The sequence below is a fragment of the Trichomonas vaginalis genome, chromosome I (genome assembly GCF_026262505.1).
Source record: "Trichomonas vaginalis G3 chromosome I, whole genome shotgun sequence".
Classification (NCBI taxonomy): Eukaryota; Parabasalia; order Trichomonadida; family Trichomonadidae; genus Trichomonas; species Trichomonas vaginalis.
The window spans coordinates 12,403,171-12,425,118 of record NC_067203.1 but is presented as its reverse complement, the minus strand read 5'-3'; the positions used below and the strand labels follow the sequence as shown (position 1 = coordinate 12,425,118).

General features: G+C 32.5%; 9 protein-coding genes across 9 annotated transcripts, besides 1 other annotated feature; 6 read left to right on the top strand and 3 right to left on the bottom strand.

Moving 5' to 3' along the window:
* Nucleotides 1-753: 753 nt before the first annotated feature.
* TVAGG3_0974350 (peptidase M60-like family) lies at nt 754-2,048 on the top strand (the record flags this gene model as incomplete). Its single annotated transcript, XM_001319190.2, has 1 exon — nt 867-2,048. One exon carries the CDS (start codon nt 867-869, stop codon nt 2,046-2,048), a length of 1,182 nt encoding a protein of 393 aa, XP_001319225.1.
* A 137-nt stretch (nt 2,049-2,185) lies between these two features.
* TVAGG3_0974340 (peptidase M60-like family) lies at nt 2,186-3,046 on the top strand (the record flags this gene model as incomplete). The annotated part of the gene is made up of 1 exon (XM_001319191.1): nt 2,186-3,046. One exon carries the CDS (start codon nt 2,186-2,188, stop codon nt 3,044-3,046), a length of 861 nt encoding a protein of 286 aa, XP_001319226.1.
* A 611-nt stretch (nt 3,047-3,657) lies between these two features.
* TVAGG3_0974330 (glycosyl transferase) lies at nt 3,658-4,814 on the bottom strand (the record flags this gene model as incomplete). Its single annotated transcript, XM_001319192.1, has 1 exon — nt 3,813-4,814. One exon carries the CDS (start codon nt 4,812-4,814, stop codon nt 3,813-3,815), a length of 1,002 nt encoding a protein of 333 aa, XP_001319227.1.
* A 196-nt stretch (nt 4,815-5,010) lies between these two features.
* Nucleotides 5,011-6,605: a mobile genetic element.
* A 1,189-nt stretch (nt 6,606-7,794) lies between these two features.
* TVAGG3_0974310 (Golgi to vacuole transport) lies at nt 7,795-10,735 on the top strand (the record flags this gene model as incomplete). The annotated part of the gene is made up of 1 exon (XM_001319193.1): nt 8,479-10,560. The coding sequence occupies one exon, from the start codon at nt 8,479-8,481 to the stop codon at nt 10,558-10,560; it is 2,082 nt and encodes a 693-aa protein (XP_001319228.1).
* Nucleotides 10,736-10,869: 134 nt separating this feature from the next.
* TVAGG3_0974300 (WD repeat-containing protein family) lies at nt 10,870-12,267 on the bottom strand (the record flags this gene model as incomplete). Its single annotated transcript, XM_001319194.2, has 1 exon — nt 10,935-12,251. One exon carries the CDS (start codon nt 12,249-12,251, stop codon nt 10,935-10,937), a length of 1,317 nt encoding a protein of 438 aa, XP_001319229.1.
* A 637-nt stretch (nt 12,268-12,904) lies between these two features.
* Nucleotides 12,905-14,524, top strand: TVAGG3_0974290 (AAA domain-containing family; the record flags this gene model as incomplete). The annotated part of the gene is made up of 1 exon (XM_001319195.1): nt 12,926-14,470. One exon carries the CDS (start codon nt 12,926-12,928, stop codon nt 14,468-14,470), a length of 1,545 nt encoding a protein of 514 aa, XP_001319230.1.
* Nucleotides 14,525-14,769: 245 nt separating this feature from the next.
* Nucleotides 14,770-15,974, bottom strand: TVAGG3_0974280 (SH3-domain family; the record flags this gene model as incomplete). Its single annotated transcript, XM_001319196.1, has 1 exon — nt 14,962-15,945. The coding sequence occupies one exon, from the start codon at nt 15,943-15,945 to the stop codon at nt 14,962-14,964; it is 984 nt and encodes a 327-aa protein (XP_001319231.1).
* Nucleotides 15,975-17,603: 1,629 nt separating this feature from the next.
* Nucleotides 17,604-18,281, top strand: TVAGG3_0974270 (uncharacterized protein; the record flags this gene model as incomplete). Its single annotated transcript, XM_001319197.1, has 1 exon — nt 17,604-18,281. One exon carries the CDS (start codon nt 17,604-17,606, stop codon nt 18,279-18,281), a length of 678 nt encoding a protein of 225 aa, XP_001319232.1.
* Nucleotides 18,282-19,158: 877 nt separating this feature from the next.
* TVAGG3_0974260 (glycine-rich protein family) lies at nt 19,159-20,274 on the top strand (the record flags this gene model as incomplete). The annotated part of the gene is made up of 1 exon (XM_001319198.1): nt 19,159-20,274. The coding sequence occupies one exon, from the start codon at nt 19,159-19,161 to the stop codon at nt 20,272-20,274; it is 1,116 nt and encodes a 371-aa protein (XP_001319233.1).
* Between the last annotated feature and the right edge of the window lie 1,674 nt (nt 20,275-21,948).

Sequence of the window (21,948 nt, the reverse complement as noted above, 5' to 3'; positions counted from 1 at the left end):
TGTTGGCATCTTTTTGATTTATACCTATTGATTGACATAGAATTCTGATTAAAGATTGGAACAAGATAGTTTAATGTCTGATAATACATTTGTTTATCTGACTAAAATTGAAAAATAGCTGGCTATTACAATAAAGAATAAGTTTCTTCTTGTTTGGTGGATATTTATCAATACATTCATATTTTTTTCTTGAATGTATACTAAACCTAAAAAACCCAAAGTCCAAAATATGAAATAAAACAATCGTTAATTGAATTCAGAATTGAAAACCTAATCCAAACAGTTTGAATTTCAAAAGTTTACAAAATTAAATAATATATTAATCAGATTTTATGAATTAAATCAATAATATCAAATATTTTAAAATTGAATATGTTCTCAAATGCAAAAGTCTCATCACACTTTTCAATGCTCGATTTTTAAAAACTGTTTAAAAATGGAGCTTATATTGAAATAGTGTAGAGACTAAAAATTACCACAGACTATTTCAGAGGATTGAGTTGCCACTCAATCCTCTGAAAAGTCTGAGGTAATTTGCAAAATTAAATTCACATTGATAGAAATTAAATTTAATATTTAATATAATATAAATGTAATTACGGATAAATAAATTACATATCATTTAATGAATATTTTTCATTCAAAATTTCGTTAAACATTATTTTTATAAATTCTGCAATAAATCATATTCCAGTTCATATGTTTATCAATAGATTGCTTGAAATTTCGAATAGCCGATTATTTCTAATACAAATTTTTGAAGCTTATTGTAAAATAAAAATTCAACCATGAAACATAAAACATTTGTAAAGAAATGCAAAAATGAACAAATATGATTTTCAAATAACGTTCATTTGTTTTCAAAAATGGGCTGTGTTTCAAGTAAACCAGCTGAAGAACCTGTTAAAGCAGTATCACCTAGAATCATATCACCAAGAAAAGGGCCCATTTCCAAACTTGAAGGTGGCGAAGCCGCTTCCGACATTATCGATAGCTTTGATTTCATCACAAATGAAATCAATTCAATACAGTGTCCTGGCGGTATGGTTCCTATTGCATGTTTGAATACAAGTAGTTTTGCAATCGCGACAGCTAATTTAGAAATTTATAATAATCAAGATTCTGATTTAGACATGCCAATTATTGTGGCTTCAGTTGCACGTCTTGGCAGGCTTGTATGTCTAGGCCATGTTGGCATGTTATCTCGTGCAATGATGGAAGCAGATGATACTGCATTGTTATTTAAAAATATATTCAAATGGATCACATCTAAACAGACATTATTATCATCTGTACTTTTAATATCGCTTGACCAATACGAGCAAGACCTTTCCAAAGAGTTACAGTTGTATGGCTTTCGTGTTCAAAGTGGAGATTTTGCGAATAATTTATCATTTTACAGCATAATTATTCTATCAAGTGAAGTAAATCCAACAGAAGAGCAAATCGAAAAATTACGTAAATTTTCAGACAATGGCGGAGCAATTATATGTTGTTACGTTCCTCCCGCAACAGAACAAGACGAAATCAGCTTTAATATTAACGAATTTTTACACGAATACGGTATATCATTCATGGAATGTTCAATCAATTCAGAGAAATCAAAGCCATTGACAGTAATCATCCCATATTCATACAACGACATCAAAAATAAATCTCTTCCTATCCTAGTAAAGAAATTTAAGAGTGTTTTGTCATCTAGCAACTTAAACGTTGAAGAACTCGATGATATTGCTACAGAAATCAGATACATGGTCATGGTTTCCAAGGAATCCGAGAACATGTACCTTCAAGAAATCTTAAATAACTGTTGGGAATATTTAAGAGCGAATGACTACCACGACCAATACAAACACCTTGTTCCAAACTTACTACAGAACATTCTTATTGTTCTTATTATAGATATTACCTCAAAACTCCCAATAACAATGTTAAATATTATTCCAGACAGCGAAGTATTCCCAGGATTTGCCAAAAAGCAAGATTCTGTAGAAATGCAAGAAACCATTGAGATTAGACCGCATCAATTGATCTCTACTGGTCTCTGACTTCCTGCTGGCGTAATTGTAAGAATTTCAGTGGAAACTAGCAGCGAAGAGATCAAAAACGTATTAGTACAAATCGGTATCCATACACAGCCATTGCCGCAGAGCCAATTCCTTGAAGAAGATGGCCAACTGTTGTCATGGCCCAAGCTTTACAAAAAGGTGACAATGAAATTTTCTCACAAACTGGCGGTTTAGTTTACATCGCTGTAGAAGATAGTGAGAAGATGGAATTATCTGTCAAATTCCAGAAATTCCTCAAATCTCCGAGATATATTGAAGAAATGCCGGAAATTTTCGACCAAACTAAAAATTTCCAAGTTCCATGGGCAGAAATCGAGACAAATAACTTGATTCTGACTCTTCCAAAACAAAAATACGATAAAATACAAGATTTTCCGAAATTTTGTAATTTTATTAACTCAGTTTGCACGAAAATCTCCGATTTCATGCATTATACTATCAGAAGACAGTTCAGAGTTGTTTTTGATGTCCAAACACCAGGAGGAAAACCAATTCCAGTCTATCCAATTTTCCTTTTGATGGAAGACCTCGATGACATCATTTTCAACTATGAAAAGCCAACATACGCGATCTTTAACTTGTTTTACTCTCTTGCATTTGTTTGCATCAGAGATAACCAGTTCACGAAGTCAACAGAAGTTGCTTTGTCCCAATTAGTTGCTTCTCAACTGTTTTCTGAGTTTTATAATTTCGATGTTTCAGAACACAGAGATTACATTGTTTCTCCTCTGTTTGACATTCTTTGGAAGGTGCACAAACAGATAAGTGACGCTGTAATTCCAACAATATTCAAGAATACAAATGAAGAAATTCCTGAAGAGAAATTTGATGATGAATCAAAGTGGGTTGAATTTGTTTTGCAACTCTGCCATTTGAGTAAGTTTAATATGGCAAAGGTACTTGAGAGAATACATAGATTCCCTCTTAACATTGCTACTGAATTAGAGCTTTATCCTGTTAGCGATATATTTAACTAATTATTGCTAAGGAAATAAGTGATGTTTGTTTTACGTTTGTTCTTTTGTTTTATGTTTTTATATTAAAATTTATGTTTGATTTATTGAATAAAAAAAAAATTGATTAATACATTTTCTGTAATATTCAAATATTTATTAATAGTAGTAATCGAAGAACAAATAAAGATTATTATATAGTACTTTTTTGATTATTTTTTGCCAGTCTTCAGTTATTGGAATAAAGATTTCTTCGGTTTAGATTTTTTGGTTGGTTTCTTAGGATTGGCTGTTGTTGTGACTTTTCTTGGATTGGATTTGAAGTTATTTGTTGTATAGTATAAATAATTTGACTTTTTTTCTTTGGAATTGAGACTTCCTAATTTGTGAAGATAATTTTTATTCACAAATCACTGTTCAAGTTGATATAGTACCAGTGAGCATTGCATTCAATTTTGGGCCTTAGTTTTGTGAATAGTATAGAAATAGTTAAATGATATAACTCAAATATTATATGACGATTTCCTGGACGAGTTTTCCAATTTTTAATAATCAGCTGCAGAATTTCATGTGTTTAGAAAGAGTGAATTCTCATACTTAATCATGATTCCATTGTAAAGATATTCATTAGATAATAGAGTTTAAACAAATGCATAGTGTTATTGGGAATGTTTGGGAAAATTCATTAGAAGCAATTTCATCTTTATAAAATAGAGAACCCTCTAACCTTTAAAAAAAAATTATAAAATATGATATAAAAAAATAACAATTTACTTATATATAAAGACAGTTAGATGAGTTCCTGGTCGTAAACAGCCTGTTTCAGTTTGACTGTCCAGATTCCCATTCCGTGGAACAAAGCAATTCTCAGCAAATCGATGGCCATTTTGATCATTGATGTAACTTTCATCTTTGAGCCTTCAATTTCATTCCATTCGACTGGAACTTCGGCAATTTGCATCTTACGCTTTCTTCCAATAACGAGAAGCTCTGGATCAAAGCACCATCTCTCAATGTGTTGGTTAGGGAACAAATATCTTGATGCCTCTCTAGAAAACAGCTTAAATCCGCATTGTGTGTCATTAATACCTCTAACACCACTAAGTAAGATGAGTAAATGGAAAGATAAGCCAAGGAATTTCCTAATTGGAGTACGATTTGCTTTATCTTGACCTTCGAGATGAGCTCTGCTTCCAACAACGATTGCTTCGCGATTAACTTGCTGTAATTGTAACATTTTCTTTTCGAGTTCGTTAAATTCGTCGATTTTTGTTGCTCCATCTGCATCTACCATTAAAATGTACTGTCCTCTTGCATGTGAACAGCCTGCCGCTACTGCAGCACCCTTACCCATGTTAACTGGCTGTTTAAGAAGACGGATTTCTGGATGTGAATTTGCGAAATCGAGAACAACTTCTGCTGTTTTATCTTTGGAGCCATCATCAACGACAATGATCTCATATGAGAAATTAGGATTCTCATCTCTCCTAGTATCAAGGAATTGGAGTGTTTCATTTAACATTGATGGAATTCTTCTTTCTTCGTTATAAGCTGGGACAACGAATGTAGCATAAACTTCCGGTTCATCAAATATTGTTGGGAATAATTGAGGTTGTTCATCATGCGAAGGTTCGATAAAATACTCTAATTTTCTTGGATCCGTTGAAGCAAGGAGAGTTCTATCATAAAGAGTTTCATCAGATACTACTGAACTGCAAATTGCATAAATCAATGCAAAAACGAATATAAGTAAGCAAATATCCCCTAAAATATCTGCAATTTCGGCAATCATTATATGACATGTGATATGAAACATTTCATAATTACATCATGTATTTTAAGTCAAAATGATATAAAAAATGATTTTCTTATCACAATTTAAATATTTTTGTTGAGTTTTTATTGGGGGCGAGCATCATAAGAAAAATTTTTCGAAAAATAGGGGGTGTTAGTATACTCAACCCCCTCATTAATTATCGTTTCTAGAGTATAGATCCGTATTTTTCCCAAGTGAGCGGGGTATCTCCAATCCCAGCCCTATCGTCCTCCCAGTGTCAGTTTTCAATATAAAATCCAAATTTTTTTTGAAAATAAAAATTTCGAGAAATTTTTTTTGATTTTTTTCTTTGATTTCAATAATTCAAAATAAATTTGGGAGTAAAAAGACACTATTTAATGAATTCATATGAGTGAATGTGGATAAATACTCTCAAAACATACAATTTATCTATTTTTTCTTTATATTATCAACTAATTAGTGATAATTTTTTTTGAATCAGATTTTTTTTCTTTAAAAACATAATATATAACACAACAATGATGCACACATACGTATCTACACATCAAAATATAAAGCTTGTTTTGGTCTGGGCATCCCAACCAAAATTCTTAAAAAATTGAATAAAATTGAATACTTGGGGCTGGATACCCATCCCAAAACCGAATTGAATTTTTTGAATTAAAGAATATATTTATGTATTTATAATATACATGTGATGTCTATAAAAAATACTAAATTCTAAAAAAAAATTCAATTTATTCAAAACGTATACTAAGTGATCACTTCATTAGTAGGATCAGCAATCCTACTAAATGGTGAGAACGCCACTAACTAAAAAGGGAGTCCTTGGAGCTCTTGATCTCTTGTCAGTAGAGTTCATAATGAGGCATGGCATCTACTGATTAGAGATCAGAGCAATCCTACCTTACCTTCAGGAGCTACAAAGCTCCTAATCGTTACGAGGGGGAGCCTTGGAGCTCCTGAAGCTCATCAGCAGAGGCTATTTACCATTTGGGCCTCTTCTGATGAAAGATGCGAAACACGTCTACGAACCAGGAGCTTCAAAGCTTCTAATCCTTACTAAAGGGAGCTTTGGAGCTCCTGAGTCTCCATCAACATAGTCCCAGATGGTAAATGTCCTTTGCTGATGAAAGATGCGAAACACATCTACGAACCAGGAGCTCCAAAGCTCCTAATCCTTACGAAAGGGAGCTTTGGAGCTCCTGAAACTCCTTTTACTATAAAATAGGACAGTTTTCTTCTGAGGTTCTCATCAAATCTAAGACTTCAGAAGAAAGCTGTCCTATCAATGTATACTTACACTCTCATGGACTACAAGTGTACAATTTTAAGGCAGAGATTATCCGAGGCCTCTCATCAAATGAGGGACCTCGGATAATCTCTACCTTAAGTAGTCAAATAACTTTTCTCACTATTTAGGAACAAAAGAACAAGAGTTGGAGTACTTTAAGGCAAGATTCTTCCGAAATCTCTCATCGAATGAGAGACTTCGGAAGGACCTTGCCAATCCTTGAACGCCAATATCCTTGGAACTGAGCTAGAACCAGGGAGAAGTAGCATACTATAGAGCACGATGGTAATCTCGGAAATGCTTATATCGCCCCAAGCACAATATTTAAGAAGTCTAACTCATATATACAAGAAGTCAGGCTGAATAGATATTGTGCATATGGTTTGCAGAACTCTCATGATATTTAAAATTCATGTTATCCCAAAAAAGGTGACACTTTGGGTGTATCGTCCATCCCAGGGATGCAAAAATCACATCACCTTGGATCTATATTCTAGAGGAATAGGAACAGAGGCCTTTTTTCAGGTAACCTTTAAGAAGTTTCCGAAAGAGTTTATGCTCATATAACCTCATTTCCAGGTAAATAGGGGGCATTGTTCTACTAAAAGTTTAGTTGCATACTGGCCTCATTTCCTAAGAAACTTAATCAAGAGGCTATCTCAATAAGCCTTGACCAATAGGAATAGGATTTACCATCACTCTTGTGGAATTAGTAATCAATAATACCGAAACATGCATTTAGGTTCTTTAGCCTACCTTCTTTAATGCAGCATTATACTTTCTTCCGAGCATATTTATAAGTAACCACATTTGTATTATATACATTAATTCAAATAATGCTCAGACGCTTTTCAAGCAAAACCATTACTCGTCGAATTTTTTATCCAATATTATTGTTGCATTGAGATTATACATTCTAAAACATGTGAAAATTAATAGAAGATGACGAACTTATTAATTTTCTCGAATATTTTTATCTTTACTCGAAAATTAATAAGTTCAATTGTTTATTAAATCAATATTTGTTATTATTATCAAAGACAAATGAACCCGTATTGTTATTTTATAATTTTGCTTTCTTGATTTGAAATGGTTATTTTAATTTTTGAAGGAAATTAAATTTCATTAAATATTTTGAAGTCTGGAATTAATATAAGATACGTTTTGCATTATTTTGATGTGAATTTAACATTATAATATGCCTTTCATAATAAAGTTAGTGTAAAGAGATAAAAATTTAAGTATTACCATAAACATTGCATATTGAAAGATGACTGTAATATAATTGATTTCTCATGCATAATACGAGAATGTTTTATCAGAATTCTCATATAATCACATTGGAGAATAAATAAGAAGAAAATTGAAAATATCTGAGCCTAGAATCTATTAGTTTGGTTTTGATATATATTTGTCCTTAGTGTTAAGATATTCATGCAGAAAAATAAAAACATTTTCAAACAAAATGTACAAAAGGAAAGATTCAATTGGAAATTTAAGAAGTTATCAGTATTTTCATATATGAAAAAGTAAAAATGTGCACGAATTTAGTGAATTTTAACAATAGATAAGAATTGTTATGGTAAAAATATGCAGCAATGTAGTTGGGATGCAAAAATTGAAAATCCTTCAAAGAGGATAGTGTGCTCTTAATAAAAGGAAATTAAAAAGAAGTAAAATATTAAAATTTAGGAAAAATATAAAAAATGGAGTTTTCTCCGTAGAAAATATGATTTCTTATATACGTAGAGGAATGAAACATGATTTCTGAACGAAAATCCTGATGGCTGCATAATTTTGTTCAAATTATAGAAAGAGAATGAAGTTTTTTGTTAAGACAAGTAATTACATCTTGGAAACTTTTATATGCCTGTATCATCAATGAAAATTTTTGTTGAATCTGAATAATATTTTCAAAAAAATGTCGACTTTTGGGTTTTAAATGTAATTATGAGTAAATCATCTATTGGATGGAGGTATGAGATACGCGTAGTGTACTATGATATAAAAAGATTCGTTGAACAACCAAACAAGTAGTGATGAGCTTGTGTCTATCGGTTATTGCTTTAAGATTACGGCAGTTCAGTATTGCATATTCCTTTATCCTATTCCTATTGGTCAAGGCTTATTGAGATAGCCTCTTGATTAAGTTTCTTAGGAAATGAGGCCAGTATGCAACTAAACTTTTAGTAGAACAATGCCCCCTATTTACCTGGAAATGAGGTTATATGAGCATAAACTCTTTCGGAAACTTCTTAAAGGTTACCTGAAAAAAGGCCTCTGTTCCTATTCCTCTAGAAACGATAATTAATGAGGGGGTTGAGTATACTAACACCCCCTATTTTTCGAAAAATTTTTCTTATGATGCTCGCCCCCATTCAAATTTATATTGTTGAAATGAGCAATGTTTCATTAAATGCAGACGACCCGAATTTCGATGAAACAGAGCAAGATATTAGCATGTTCGCATCTGTTCCTTCTGTAGCAGAAGTTCTTGCTAATGGAAACGATCTTGGAAAAATTTATGAACAAATTGGAAAACAACTTGAAGCTGCAGAGACATCAGCCATCAATGATTATCTTCAACAATTAGAAGATGCTGCAAAAATTGCTGCAGAACTTGACCAATCAGGCAAAGCATTAGCTGCAATTCAAGAATTACTCGAAAAGTTCAAGAAATCACTTGGAAATTTATCAACAGAAATTTGTACTCTTCAAGATAAATCAGAAACATTGACAACAAAGCTTGGAAATCGTAAGAATTTCGAAAATAAATATGGAGAATTTACTCAATCAATCACCCTTACTCGCAATTTCATTTCAACTATAATGCAGAATGATGTTAATGCCAATTATGTCTCCGCCGTAGAAGAGCTTCATAAAAAGATTCAATATATCAAATCAAAAGACGGCTATAGTACAAAAGCAGCACAAGAAATCACTCTCCCACTTGATAAACTTCGTGTTATTGCTTCAAACAACATAAGAAACTGGTTCGTTAATATAATGAATGAAATGAAAGAAACATACGGTACAGAGCAAGTTGCAATACAGCACAAGATGCTCAAATGCAAACCATTTATCATATTCTTAAAGCATCATTCATCAGATTACGAGCAATCCGCACGAGATTATTATTCTCAAATTATGTCACGCATTTACCTCGAAAACTTCAAGATGCTTACATACAGACTTAAGCGCCAGATGTCACAGTCTTCAGTTACAAGAGAAAACATCTCAGGTCTCACTACATCCGGATTTTTCTTCATGCAGACTAAGAAAATCATCGGGGAAATGACCAATTTCTTCTGTTTAGGCGACAGAATCAAGCTCCTGAACGAGATACTGTCTCCGCCGCAGCCGTTCGGTGATGGCGTCTATCCGGTCGAGAGTTTCTTCAGGTCATTGTACCAAACTTTGATAGATACAGTGACAATGGAATATAAGTTCTCATTGGAATTTTTTGAGAACGAAACCGTTTCGGCGATCATCTTTTCTGAGACTTACAAATATCTTGAAACATTTTTCGATGATTTGTTTAATAAGATTAATGATCCAATATGTATAATATTATTACTTCGTTTTGTCATTTCTTTTTCAAATGAGATGCAAAGGAGAAAGATTGACAAAGTCAACAACCATTTACAGAACCTAACAAACAAGCTGACCAACAGATTCCAGCGTATCATCTCAGATAACGTCAACGCCATCAAATCTGTCGATCCAAACATGCTTGTCGAAAACAACGCATCACCACACCTCGCATTAGCGATGACAAGGAGATACAGTGAGTTCCTGAAGTCAATGGTCCAGTTATTGGACGAATCCGTGCAGAATTTAATAATGAAAGCGGTTGATGACACAAAAACGGTCTTTGATAAGCTCCTTGATGATACATCAAAGAAGATGTCAGCAGAAGACTTGAAACCAGCCTTTTTAATCAACAATTATTTCTTAATTATCGATACAATTTCAACTGCATCGAATGATAATCCAATTCTTAGTTTCTTCCATAAAAGATATGATGAAGTTCACCAAGTATATCTTGATTTGGTTATTAAGCAACAATTCCCCGAAATTTCTGGAGTTTTGTCAAGATCTTACTCAACATTTGACAATGCGAAGGAAGAACCAATCATGATTGATATTTCCATCGATGAACTGAAGGAAATCGCTACACAGTTCACAAAAACTCATTCTCAGAAAACAAAGATGATTTTCGAACACCAAAGATTGAATTTCGGAGATTTTGATAACGGAAATGATATAACAAAAAGAATAGCAATGAGAATTGTCTTCCTTTGGGGAAGATTCAAGGCTTTGGTCGTGAAAAAGAATCAGCTCGAGAATGATGCACCTATTCCATGGTTGGAGCAAATGGTTACCCCTGCACAACTTGCTACTGAATACATGGATATCCTTAATAACAATTTTAAGAGAAAATAAGATTTTATGTTATTAATTTTTAATTCTTTTAACTTTATATACATTAAACAGTTTGTTTATTATCAATATGTCAATACTATTTGTATGATTAAGAATGAATCACGATTTTTATGTATATTCCAATATATTTTTATTTAAATTTTTAAGATATCAAGAAAATTTATTCATCTTTTTAACATATTATGTGCGTACTATTAAATGTAATTGAAAATGAAGCTATAACTGAAGAAAAATTTGAGATATTTTGTTTTTGGAATGAAAAAAGTTAAAAATAGCTAATAATATCTAAATAAAATACTTTACAATTTCACATATAACAACTTATATTATTATAAAATCCAAGATATAAATAATAAAAAAACAATTCTATTAATTTAAGGAGTCAAGTAGTAACCAGGTGCATAATCCCAAAGGCAGACCTTTCCATCACCAGAGCATGACAAGAAAGCATTCTCTGTTGGGTGATGTTGAACCTGGAAAATTGTATTTTTATGTGCATTGATTGTACATAAGCATTCACCGGTATTTATCGACCAAATCTTGATCGTCTCGTCTTTTGACCCTGTTATGAGCATTTTCTTGTCGTTTGTGAAACAGCACGTTAAAACGATGTTTGTGTGGCCTGAAAACGAATGAACCTTCTTCGGAACGAACGAGTTATGCCATACAGATGCTGTCTGATCTTGAGAAGCAATTGCAAGGAAGTCATCGTCATTAGATAAAGATAATCCATGTAAAATAGCTTCATGAGCCTTGAAAGTAATTACATGTTGTGTCTGATCAAGAGAAGAATCAAGTAACATTACAGTTCCTTTGACAAAACCTAAGGCAAGCATTTTTCCGTCATGAGATAAGGCAAAACTGACAAGACCATCTCCTTTCTCCTGATTTATTTGTTCTCTGCATTTTATGAGCTTAAATGTCTTGGTATCCCATATGCAAATCTGTCCATCGTAACTTCCAGAATATAATCTCTCGGAATCTGGAGAAAAGTGTAATAATGATACAATATTTGCATGTTTCTTCAATATTTGAAAGACATTAGATGGGTTTGCTCTGTCGTAAACGTAGATTTCGTTACTTTTGCCACCAATTGCGACGTATTTAGAATTCGAAGAGAAAGCAATAATCCTTGTATATTGGTCTTCATTGCCAGGTATCATGCCAGTTCCAACTAACGATCCATCAGAGGTATTTATGATAAATAAAGTCTTTTTGTCTGTAAATGCAAAATAATGACCATCGGGACTGAATTGCGTAGCGCACAAGATGCAATTTAACGACAATGCATAGCGAAGTTTGATGCCAGTATTTTTTATATGCGGAGGACTTGTTGTCCATTCGATTTGATCATGAGAAAGAATATTTCCATCTTGAGAAAATTTCGGCATTGGCTTTGGAAAAGGTTCTTGATTTAATTTGGGTAACATTTCTTGTTTAACTTGAACTAATTGATTTCCGGAAGTTCTGGTTTGAAGATCTTTCTTTATTTGCTCTAATGTCTCGATTTCATCTTGGTATTGCTTACATGCGATTTTTGATTGATTTAATAAAAATTCGAAACCGTTCAGTTCTTCTTGAATTCTCTTAATTGATTGAGTAATAGTATCAAGGTTATTCATCATATTTTCCACGGTATCTTTTTCAGCAGCACCTTGAGTGTTTGCTGGATTCATTGGCGCCTGAGACATTTTGATGCTCCTTGAAATTCTGGGGTGTATTCAAATTATTTTATATATAAATATTATCAAAAAGGTAATGTTACATATTTTTGGAAAAATAAACAACCGTTCAGAAAGTATTCAATTCTAAAACCGGAGACAATTCATTTTTGTGAGCTTTACGTGATTTCTCATGATCGATAAATAAAAAATGCACATGATTACGTTTTTATAGAAGTATATTACTAATTAGTATCTATATGACTAATTTCATTCTATTTTTCAGATTTATAGCTATTTTTTTGCGAGAGAAATTTTTTCACATCCCTTATGCATTAAAATTTTGGAACTATGCATTTCTAAACATATTTCTTATTTTGATTCTTCCTATAAATCATTGAAAATGCCTGAATTAAGCCAACAATGCAGCCAACTTCATTACTTCAAAACATCAATATTATGAATCACCATTCTACATGAGATCCGTCTGATTTGCATTAATAAAAGCTTAAACAAAAACAATATCTTCTAATCTGAATATCGTAAGCTATTGATATCATGATGTAGCATGTTTCGTATTTGTTATACCTACGACTGCATAAATCCACCTCCTTTCGATGAAATTCTCAAAATCCTAATATAAAAACGGATTAATAGGGGGAATTATTTTTCAATCCCCTTATAAAAATTTCATTTATCTAAAAATGTTAATGACTGAACATGAAATTTCTTATATGCAGACTCATTGTAAAAGCCAAGCAAAAGATTATTCCGAAGACGAGAAAAAGAGGAGAACTCGTGATGGTTTAGTATTAATCTATAATCATTTAAAGCAACTAGGCTACGTTAATTCTGCTGAACATCTTGCTCAAGAGGCAGGAATTGGTCCTGATAGGTTTGAACTTTGCGATAATATAAGTTTTCAAAGAATTATTGTCGATTTTGAAAAAGCATACGAACAACGCTATGGAGTTAAACCAAAGATTGCAAAACCAGTTCCTAAAGGAAAGAAAACCACGCCTACATCACTCGGAAATATTTATGATATTCCAGCTGTAATTGAAAAGGCAAAGAATAATGCAGGTATCGACGGTCATCCACCAAAGGTCAAAAAAGCTAAATCAAGTGATACAAAGTCAGAGAAATCATCAGAAAAAGGCAAATCAGATGATCCTCTACAATCAGATGATCTTTTATCAATCAATGCTACGCCAATCGTTGCACAACCACCTAAACCGAAGAAATCCAAGAAAGAAGAGATCACAGACGAAACTCCTTTACCTGTCCCTCCAGATATTCAGTTAATGAAGCCAGTTCCGCCACAACTGCGTGCAGATTTCGGCGACCTTACAGATGTCATTGCTCGCGATATCTTTACAGCGAATACAGGTGTTACATGGTCAGATATTGTTGGTCTTGATGGTGCAAAGAGAGTTTTAAGAGAAGCAGTTGTTATGCCACTCAAATTCCCTCAATTATTCGAAGGAAAGAAACTTCTTCGCCCATGGAAAGGCGTTTTACTCCATGGTCCACCAGGAACAGGAAAAACTCTACTTGCGAAAGCTGTTGCAGGCGAAGGAACAACATTCTTTAATATCTCAGCTTCTACAGTTGTTTCTAAGTGGAGAGGTGACTCAGAAAAGCTCATTCGTGTCTTATTCGAGCTCGCAAGATTCCATGCACCTTCAACAATTTTCATTGATGAAATGGATTCGATTATGTCGAAGAGATCTTCGGAAGAAGAGCACGAAGCATCAAGAAGAATGAAGACAGAGATGCTCACACAAATGGATGGACTTGCGAACTCAAATGCTTTAGTGTTTGTCTTGGCTGCTTCGAACTTCCCGTTTGATTTAGATCCTGCTTTATTGAGAAGACTTGAAAAGAGAATTTTAGTTCCATTGCCAGATAAAGAAAGTCGTGAAAACATGTTTAGAACATTGTTGACACCTGATGTAGCTGATCAATCTATTGATTTCGCTCAGTTTGCAGAGAAAACAGAGAATTACAGTGGATCAGATATCAAATTAGTTTGTAAAGAAGCTGCAATGGAACCATTGAGAAGATTGATGTCATCACTGCAGGAAAAGTATGGAGATTTGTATTTAGATGTCGCCAAAGATGAGGATATTGTTTTGGATTTAGTTAATGATCAGGATTTGAAATTGGCTTTATCTAGAACTAAACCAAGCTTGATGTTCAATATGAAGAAATATCAAGAATGGCAAGACAGCTTTGGTGTAGAATAATTTATTGTTTTGTTCTTTCTTTTATTGTTGTTAGTAAATTGTTATTTATATTCACAATGTCTATCAACTTACTAACAAGCACATTACACTACATTTCATTTAGTCTATATGCTTACGTGCATCTAGATTTATTATTGGTTGTATTAACATTATGTTATTCATTTATTTGTAATTCTTATTAGATGTCCTATTTCAAAAGTTATTAAGTCGCAGGTGGATCTTGTCCATAAAATTACCATGTTTCTTAGAATATTCTATAAATAAAGCAATTAAAATGGCAGCAGGGAGTACTTTGTTTTTAAAAATTCAATTCATGTGTCCACAGATACATATTTTATATGGTTAAACATCTTTTATTACAGATAATAGAAATTATATCATCAGAATTTAAAAGTGTTTTATAGATAATCGTCAAAAATGATAAAAATGAAGTCCAATTGATTGAAATAAACATAGATTTTTTATATCACACATGAAAAGAAAAAATAAAATTATTCAACAGGTTGTAACTTGGTACAAGGAGCCAAGCCAGTAGATTCATCAGATTTCTGGACAACCCAATAATTTCCATAGTCAACTTGTAAAACTTTGACTGTTTCCTTTCGAGTCAAATCAATTTCGTCATTATTTGCTTTCGTATGGTCTTCCCAAACGCGGGCATAGAATGGAGTCATCTTTCCATACGACATCCAGTCGAAACCGGCTGATTCGCGAGGGGAAACAGGAATAATCGTATGAGTTGTTTTTAGTTCAAGGAAAACCTGTAATATAATATTTCTCCAATGTGGAACTTCTTCAGTATCTTGGTATTCGCGTTTTTTGTTTGGAATATCTTTTAAGAATGGAAGACCGGTCGAAATTGTTTGACATGATTTTTCTATGATGGATGCTTCTGTTTCTTTTATCTGTCCAAGCAATTTCTCTTGCTCATTGAGGTCTGCCTTAGTTGCGTCTTCGACTTCGATAATTGTCTGCAATAATGTCATATATGAAGAATGAGATTGGTTTCCATGTATGTATTGGTTGTCGAGATTGTCCAAAATGGAAAATGTTTCACGACTTTTTGCGATTCCAGTTGCTGTTTCGTAGTATTTGGCAGCATTTTTACGAAGAGTATACATATTTTGCTTAATATTGTTTGAAACCTTTTGCTTTGAAGATGTCAACTGGGATACACACTTTTTAAGTCCAGGAAGAGCTTCATTGTTAATGTTAGACGCGATATTATTAAAACTTTTATACATTTCTTCAAATGCAATTCCAGCAGGAAGAGAATAAAACGAATGCATAAGAAATGGGTTATCTGATTTAAATCCAAGAGAAGCTGTCAATCCAGTCATTATTTTATATACATTTTCTAAGTATGAAATATCGGAGTTTATTTGATCCTTTCGAGAATCATATAAACTAGATGCAGCGGTGAGTATCTTTTCAAGCTGATTAATTATTTTGCCTTCTTGTTCTGGAACTTGCATTTGTTTTTATTCCAAAAAGTGACATTTTTATTACACATCAAATATAAATCCATTGATTGAAGAACACGCAAATATCATAAGCACAAAATAACTTCACTCGTAAATGAAGTATGCATCATAAGCTCAAATAAGTTAACTATTTGAGAATTAATTTCATCAATTATATTTTAAAATTTTGAGGTATTGATAAACTAGAAACAATGGCTCATACATGTAGGCACTGTAAATTTGACTTTCTAAACAATGTCTTGGCAAATAACCAAAATTTTATATTAAATTGATAAATATTTATCATTAATGGCCTGAAAATAAGATTCGAAACTGTCTAAAGTCGCTATATTTAACACATTTTTGTTGATAACTTCCTATTATCTATGAAATGACAGAATGTTTTTATTTTTTTAATGTTGAACTCTCATTTTAGCAGGTGTACAGTCTAGCTATATAACTTTGATTTATCCCTCCTATGAATTCTATTTAGCAAGAAAAAATTGAATGCTTTACGGATCCGAAAGTTTGTCGAAAACATATAGTTCTTTATTTACCAAGGAATCTTTCTGAGAGAGTCCACCTCTATTCAAATTTTTGCAACGGCTTTTTTAAATTTTTTACTCATGTTTTCTTTCTTTATTTCATGCATTTCTTCTGCCGCAAGAGTTGAAGTTATTGGAGGCACGACTGGTGAACTTCGTGTTGGCACATTTTATGATCTGAAAAAAGGCAATTCTAATTGCGACTATTATCTTATCTTTCCAGATACCAAAGATATTTATGTAGGTTCAGAAGGTTTGAAGAAAATATATAAAAATATTGATTTTATATATTTAACTTCAAATAAGAGAGGAAATATCAAATATTTCTATTTAATAGTTGAAAAAGCTTGCAGTACCCTTGATATATTGCTGGATGTTGGCGGAAATAAAGTAATTGATGGCAAAATGGTCAATAAATATAGGAAACTTTGCATGATTTATCTTACCACACAGGATCGACCATCTTATCAGCTTAAGAGACAAGCTGGCGAATTTGATTATGAAAATACATATGTATATTATCAAAGGCAAATGACTGACACGCAAAATCGATGGTTTAATAAAGGTGTTCGTTCGGATTCAGATTCAACTAATGCACAAACTGCCATTTTTAAGATTTGGCGTGAGAGCTAAGGTGATACTGTTACAGAGAGCTCAACAAGAGGTTTTTATGGTCTTCAAGAAGGATCTTATAGTGAAATAATCAATGATGCAGCAAGAAATCATGTTTTCGATGGAAATTCATATGATTTTTCAAATTATCCAAAATTTGATTATGGTTTAAATCAATATGCTCTAATCAAGAAAGAGCAAGTCTATAATGTACCAGAAAACACACTCTGTATATTCCCATATAATGAAAACAAAAACGTATTAGTAACAGCTGTTGTTAACGATAAAACATTTGATCTTGTTGGAAATACAAAATACAGGGCAGTTAGATTTACAGAGCCCGGCCAAATTAAATTGAATCTTATATCATCAGAAGAGAGAGCATATTTCCTAGTTTATGCTTTCAAATACCGTTCAGACTTAGGATGCGATGATGACATTTTGGTATATGGTGGCCCCGGCAAAAACTCAATTTATTGGTTACCAGATAGAAAAGTTTGTGTGTACCTTTGCATGACAGACGACATGACAGTTAAGATTGGTGGAACATTATACTACATTAATGAAGAGTCACAAATTGGTCCTGCTATAAGTGTAAAAAGTACTACGAGTTCTTCAAGACACATTAACATTGAAATGAATGATCAGACATATTCTGATAATAAGAGAAAGCTTATTTTGGTCAGAAATGGTCAGCAAAATTTATCTGCAATAGCATACTTAAATGGACAATTTGTTGATTCAATTGATGGCAGTAAATATATTCCTACTCCAGCTGCAACCCCAATGTATACTCCATTGCCAACTTATAAATACAGAGTATCCCCAACTGAAAGTTCAAAAAAGGGCTTGACAAGTAAATCGAAAGGATTGCTTGTAGTAGGCATATTCATTGGCGTCTTTGTTATAATCTCAGTTATAGCGATCTATTTCACATTTAAGAAGAAGAAACAATCAAAGAGCTCATCATCTTCATCATCAAAGAGAAAGAATCCAACAAATGCATCAATACTTTCTGACTTCCAACAACAGCAAGAACCATATCCACAAGCGGCATATTCTTATCAGCCGCAGCCATATCAGCAACCACCTCCACAGGTGCCATACCAGCAACCACCTCCACAGGCGCCATATTATCCACCACCCCAACAGCCACAGCAGTCGATATCACCTTATCAACCTTATGAGTAAAATAAACATCCTATTGGTGTGAATTTTTTTGTTATGATATCAAAATTTTGCTTTATTTACTTGCGAAAATAATCATTTTGTCGATCAAACTAGTGATTTAAACAATTTTTCATTCAACAATGTTTAATATATCACCTCATTGTGAATATTTCCTTTAACATGATGTAAATATAGAAAAACACTTCAATATATTTTTACTACTTTCAAGAAAGCAACAGAAGAACATTGTTCTTCTCATGAAGCACATATTAATGAAAAAGATAAGCAAGGAAGAACTATTGTGCATCACACAGAGACAAGAAATTGTAAAGAAATTATTGGGCTTCTTCATTACCATGGTTCAATTCATTTCATACAATGAGTATCATTTTTATGTTATAAAAATCAATTTTGCATATGAACTTTTTTTATGGAGATAGATTAATATTTATCCTGAGTAATTGTACAAATTAGATACACGAGTTCATATGTGTACATATTACTTTTAAGATGGTGAGATAGAAATACTGGAACTATCTCAAAAAAATTGAGAGATCTCTCAAATTTGAGATGATATACATTATTAAGCCTAATGAATCCCAAAGGAATATTAATGATTGTAAAGATAAAGTTCAAACACCGTTCAATGACGAAACGCACTGTCATAACCAAATTCATCAAATAATTTGAATTCAAATCAAATTTCAGAATTGGATTTTTATTTTTTATATGGCGGACACCAAGACATTACCATCTCAACATAATGAAGAAGATATTGTAAAATTGATTTTATGCTTTGGACCATGTCTTCCTGAGTCTCTTTTTTCTGCATCAATTTTCAAGCAATATATTAAATTAATATTAATCTTGAAATCAAGGTAAATGCATTTAAAAGTAAATGCTCAAATACAAACTTGTAAATGAAAGTAAAGTAGGTGCTCAAATCAATGTTACAACAGATATTGATCAATATTTTTTCGATTATCCCTGCACTAGTAGCTCTGATTGTACAGATTATGAAGTCGCATTATCCCCTGGTCTTTACAAATTCGAACTTTATGGTTCATCAGGTGGCAGCCTAAACGGTGTCACCTCATATAGATTTCCTGATGGCAGCTGCATTTCAGAAGAAATCGTTAATCGATATCGCGGAAACACCCAATGTCGACATCACGCGAGTGTTGGTGGTGCAGGAGGATACATTTCAGGTATTATCCTTTTAAGGAAATCAACACTCTCGTATATAACCATTGGGGGCAAAGGAACTGTTAATAAAGATACTACATGCTATCATGAAATAAGATGTTTCGAACAAAATCTTTATTCTCCAGGAGGATATGGAGGCGGAGGTAGTACGCCTGCACATCCTACCGTTGGATCAGGAGGTGGCCAGACTGCTGTGAAGTTCATAGAAAACAATTTGTGGCATCGAGTAATTGTCGCTGGTTCAGGCGGCGGTGCTGATAACATCTATGGAAATTTTCAGGGTACTGATGATGGTTCAGGAGGTTCAGGAGGCGGCTTGATTGCACAGGGATGGTTTGAGAATGGAACTTATAAGAATGACTATTTTGCAAACTCCACATTCGGATTTAGTTTTGGATTTGGAGAAGCTGCTCAATTATATGGCTCTAAGAATGTAAATGGTGTTCATAAATACTCTTCTACTAGCGATAAATCAGGCTCCGGGAGCGGATGGTTTGGAGGTTTTGCTAGTCATGATCCAGACTCTGGTTCTGGGGGAGGCTCTTCATGGGCTTTATCTAAAGATGCAATTATTCCACCAGGAAAAATCAATTCGGTAGACGACTTTTTCACCTCTATCGGAAGTTATGAATATGCATTTTCAAAAACAGATTATTTATTTTCTAACGTTATTCATCAAGCTGGCATTTGGGATGGTAATGGTCGAGTAATAATCACAATCCTTCAATATGAAGTATGTCCCACCTATAAAAACTTTTTTAATCTTAATTTCCTTTTGCCTATATATGTATTTTTGCTTTCGAAATAAACGTTTAATAATGATTTCGGTTATGCGTTTTGATCTTGATTCGTCAAGATTAAATATTTCTACAATTAATTCCTCTTTTGATCATAATGGTTTTGATGTCTATTATGATAATAGTGAGCTTAAGGATCTCGTTTGGAGAAATAACGACTGGGATCTCCAAATTCCAAAATAAGCTTCTCCAATTTTGTAATTTTTATGTAAAACTATACCCTTTTCACATCCAATTTAACCACAGACCTTGAAGAACCAAAAATTAATTTTGCTCAAGTTTTTTTTTTCGAATTTTTCTCCTATTTCAGACATTTTCAATGGAGAAAGGTTATAAAGTAATTCTCCTTGGAGATTCTGGAGTGGGAAAGACTTCTATTTGCTGTAGAAAGTTAACGGGCCAGTTTTCTGATTCAAATCCAACAATAGGATTAGCCAATAGCAAAATTTTGATAAATTTAGATAATGAAACAATAACTTTGAATATATGGGATACAGCAGGTGCAGAACAATTTCAATCAATCACTCCATTATACATAAAAAATGCACTTTGCGTTATTATTGTTGGATCCCTTTTTGATTCCCCATCAATTAATCACATACTCAAATGGAAACAGTAAGCTGTTAGCTATACAAAAAATATTCCATTAATTGCTGTAATAAATAAAATAGACTCAGAAGACCCTCCATTAACTATTTCAGAAGTAAATAGTATGCTACTAGAACACTTTACAAACGTGTTATTCGTTTCAGCTAAAAATGGAAGCGGAATCGATGAATTATTTGCTTTAGCAGCAGATTTAGCAGTGAAAACAGATGAAACGATTAAAGAACAAAATATTTTGGATCAAACCAAGAAAAAATACTTCTGTTGCTGAAAATAATATAATATTTTATTATATTTATTAATTTTCATAATAAATCTTAGATGTTGTTTGTATTGCATTGAAATTAATTATCATTCTGTTTTTAAAAAATTTATAATTTTTATAATAAATGAACAAAGCTAAACAAAAGAATGGAAATTCAACTTTAAAGAGCATTATAAAAATAATACCAGTCTGAGAAGAGCTAATATATTAATGATAAATTTTCCGAATTATTTGAAGTTTATTAACGATCACGCTTTCAAGTTCAAGGATGTTGCCAGAGATTTAATAATATTTTTGCCTAATTTATGTAGTTTTTGATGCTATTTTGTGGCAATCATCAATACTGATGAATCGTTGATTATATTCTAAAATGAAATTGTAAAACTATTATTAAGAGCAGACATTTAAAGAGTAGATCCATAAATGCAACGGGTCATCTTATTTCTTGAAATTTTTTACTACAAATTATCAAAAAGCTTTAATATAAATTTTAATGCTAGATTCTAAAAATAAAGTCCATTTAAATTTGAGAACAGAATAAACCTTCCACCTCTCAAAAAATCAAATATGCCAAATCAGATTAACACGAAAATATTGATTTTATTTGTACCATAGTAATTTTCAAGCAAGGTTTTTTTGCATTCAAAAATTCCGAACAATTTCTATTAATTGTCATTTTCATTCCTGTACGATTTTAAAAAAACAAAAGAGGGTCTCATAAAAATCCTTTTCTTCTCATTGAATTGAGACTTCTCAAAAATCTTCACTTTGAAAATCATTTTAAAAAAATGCAATGCAAGACAATAAATGAGGA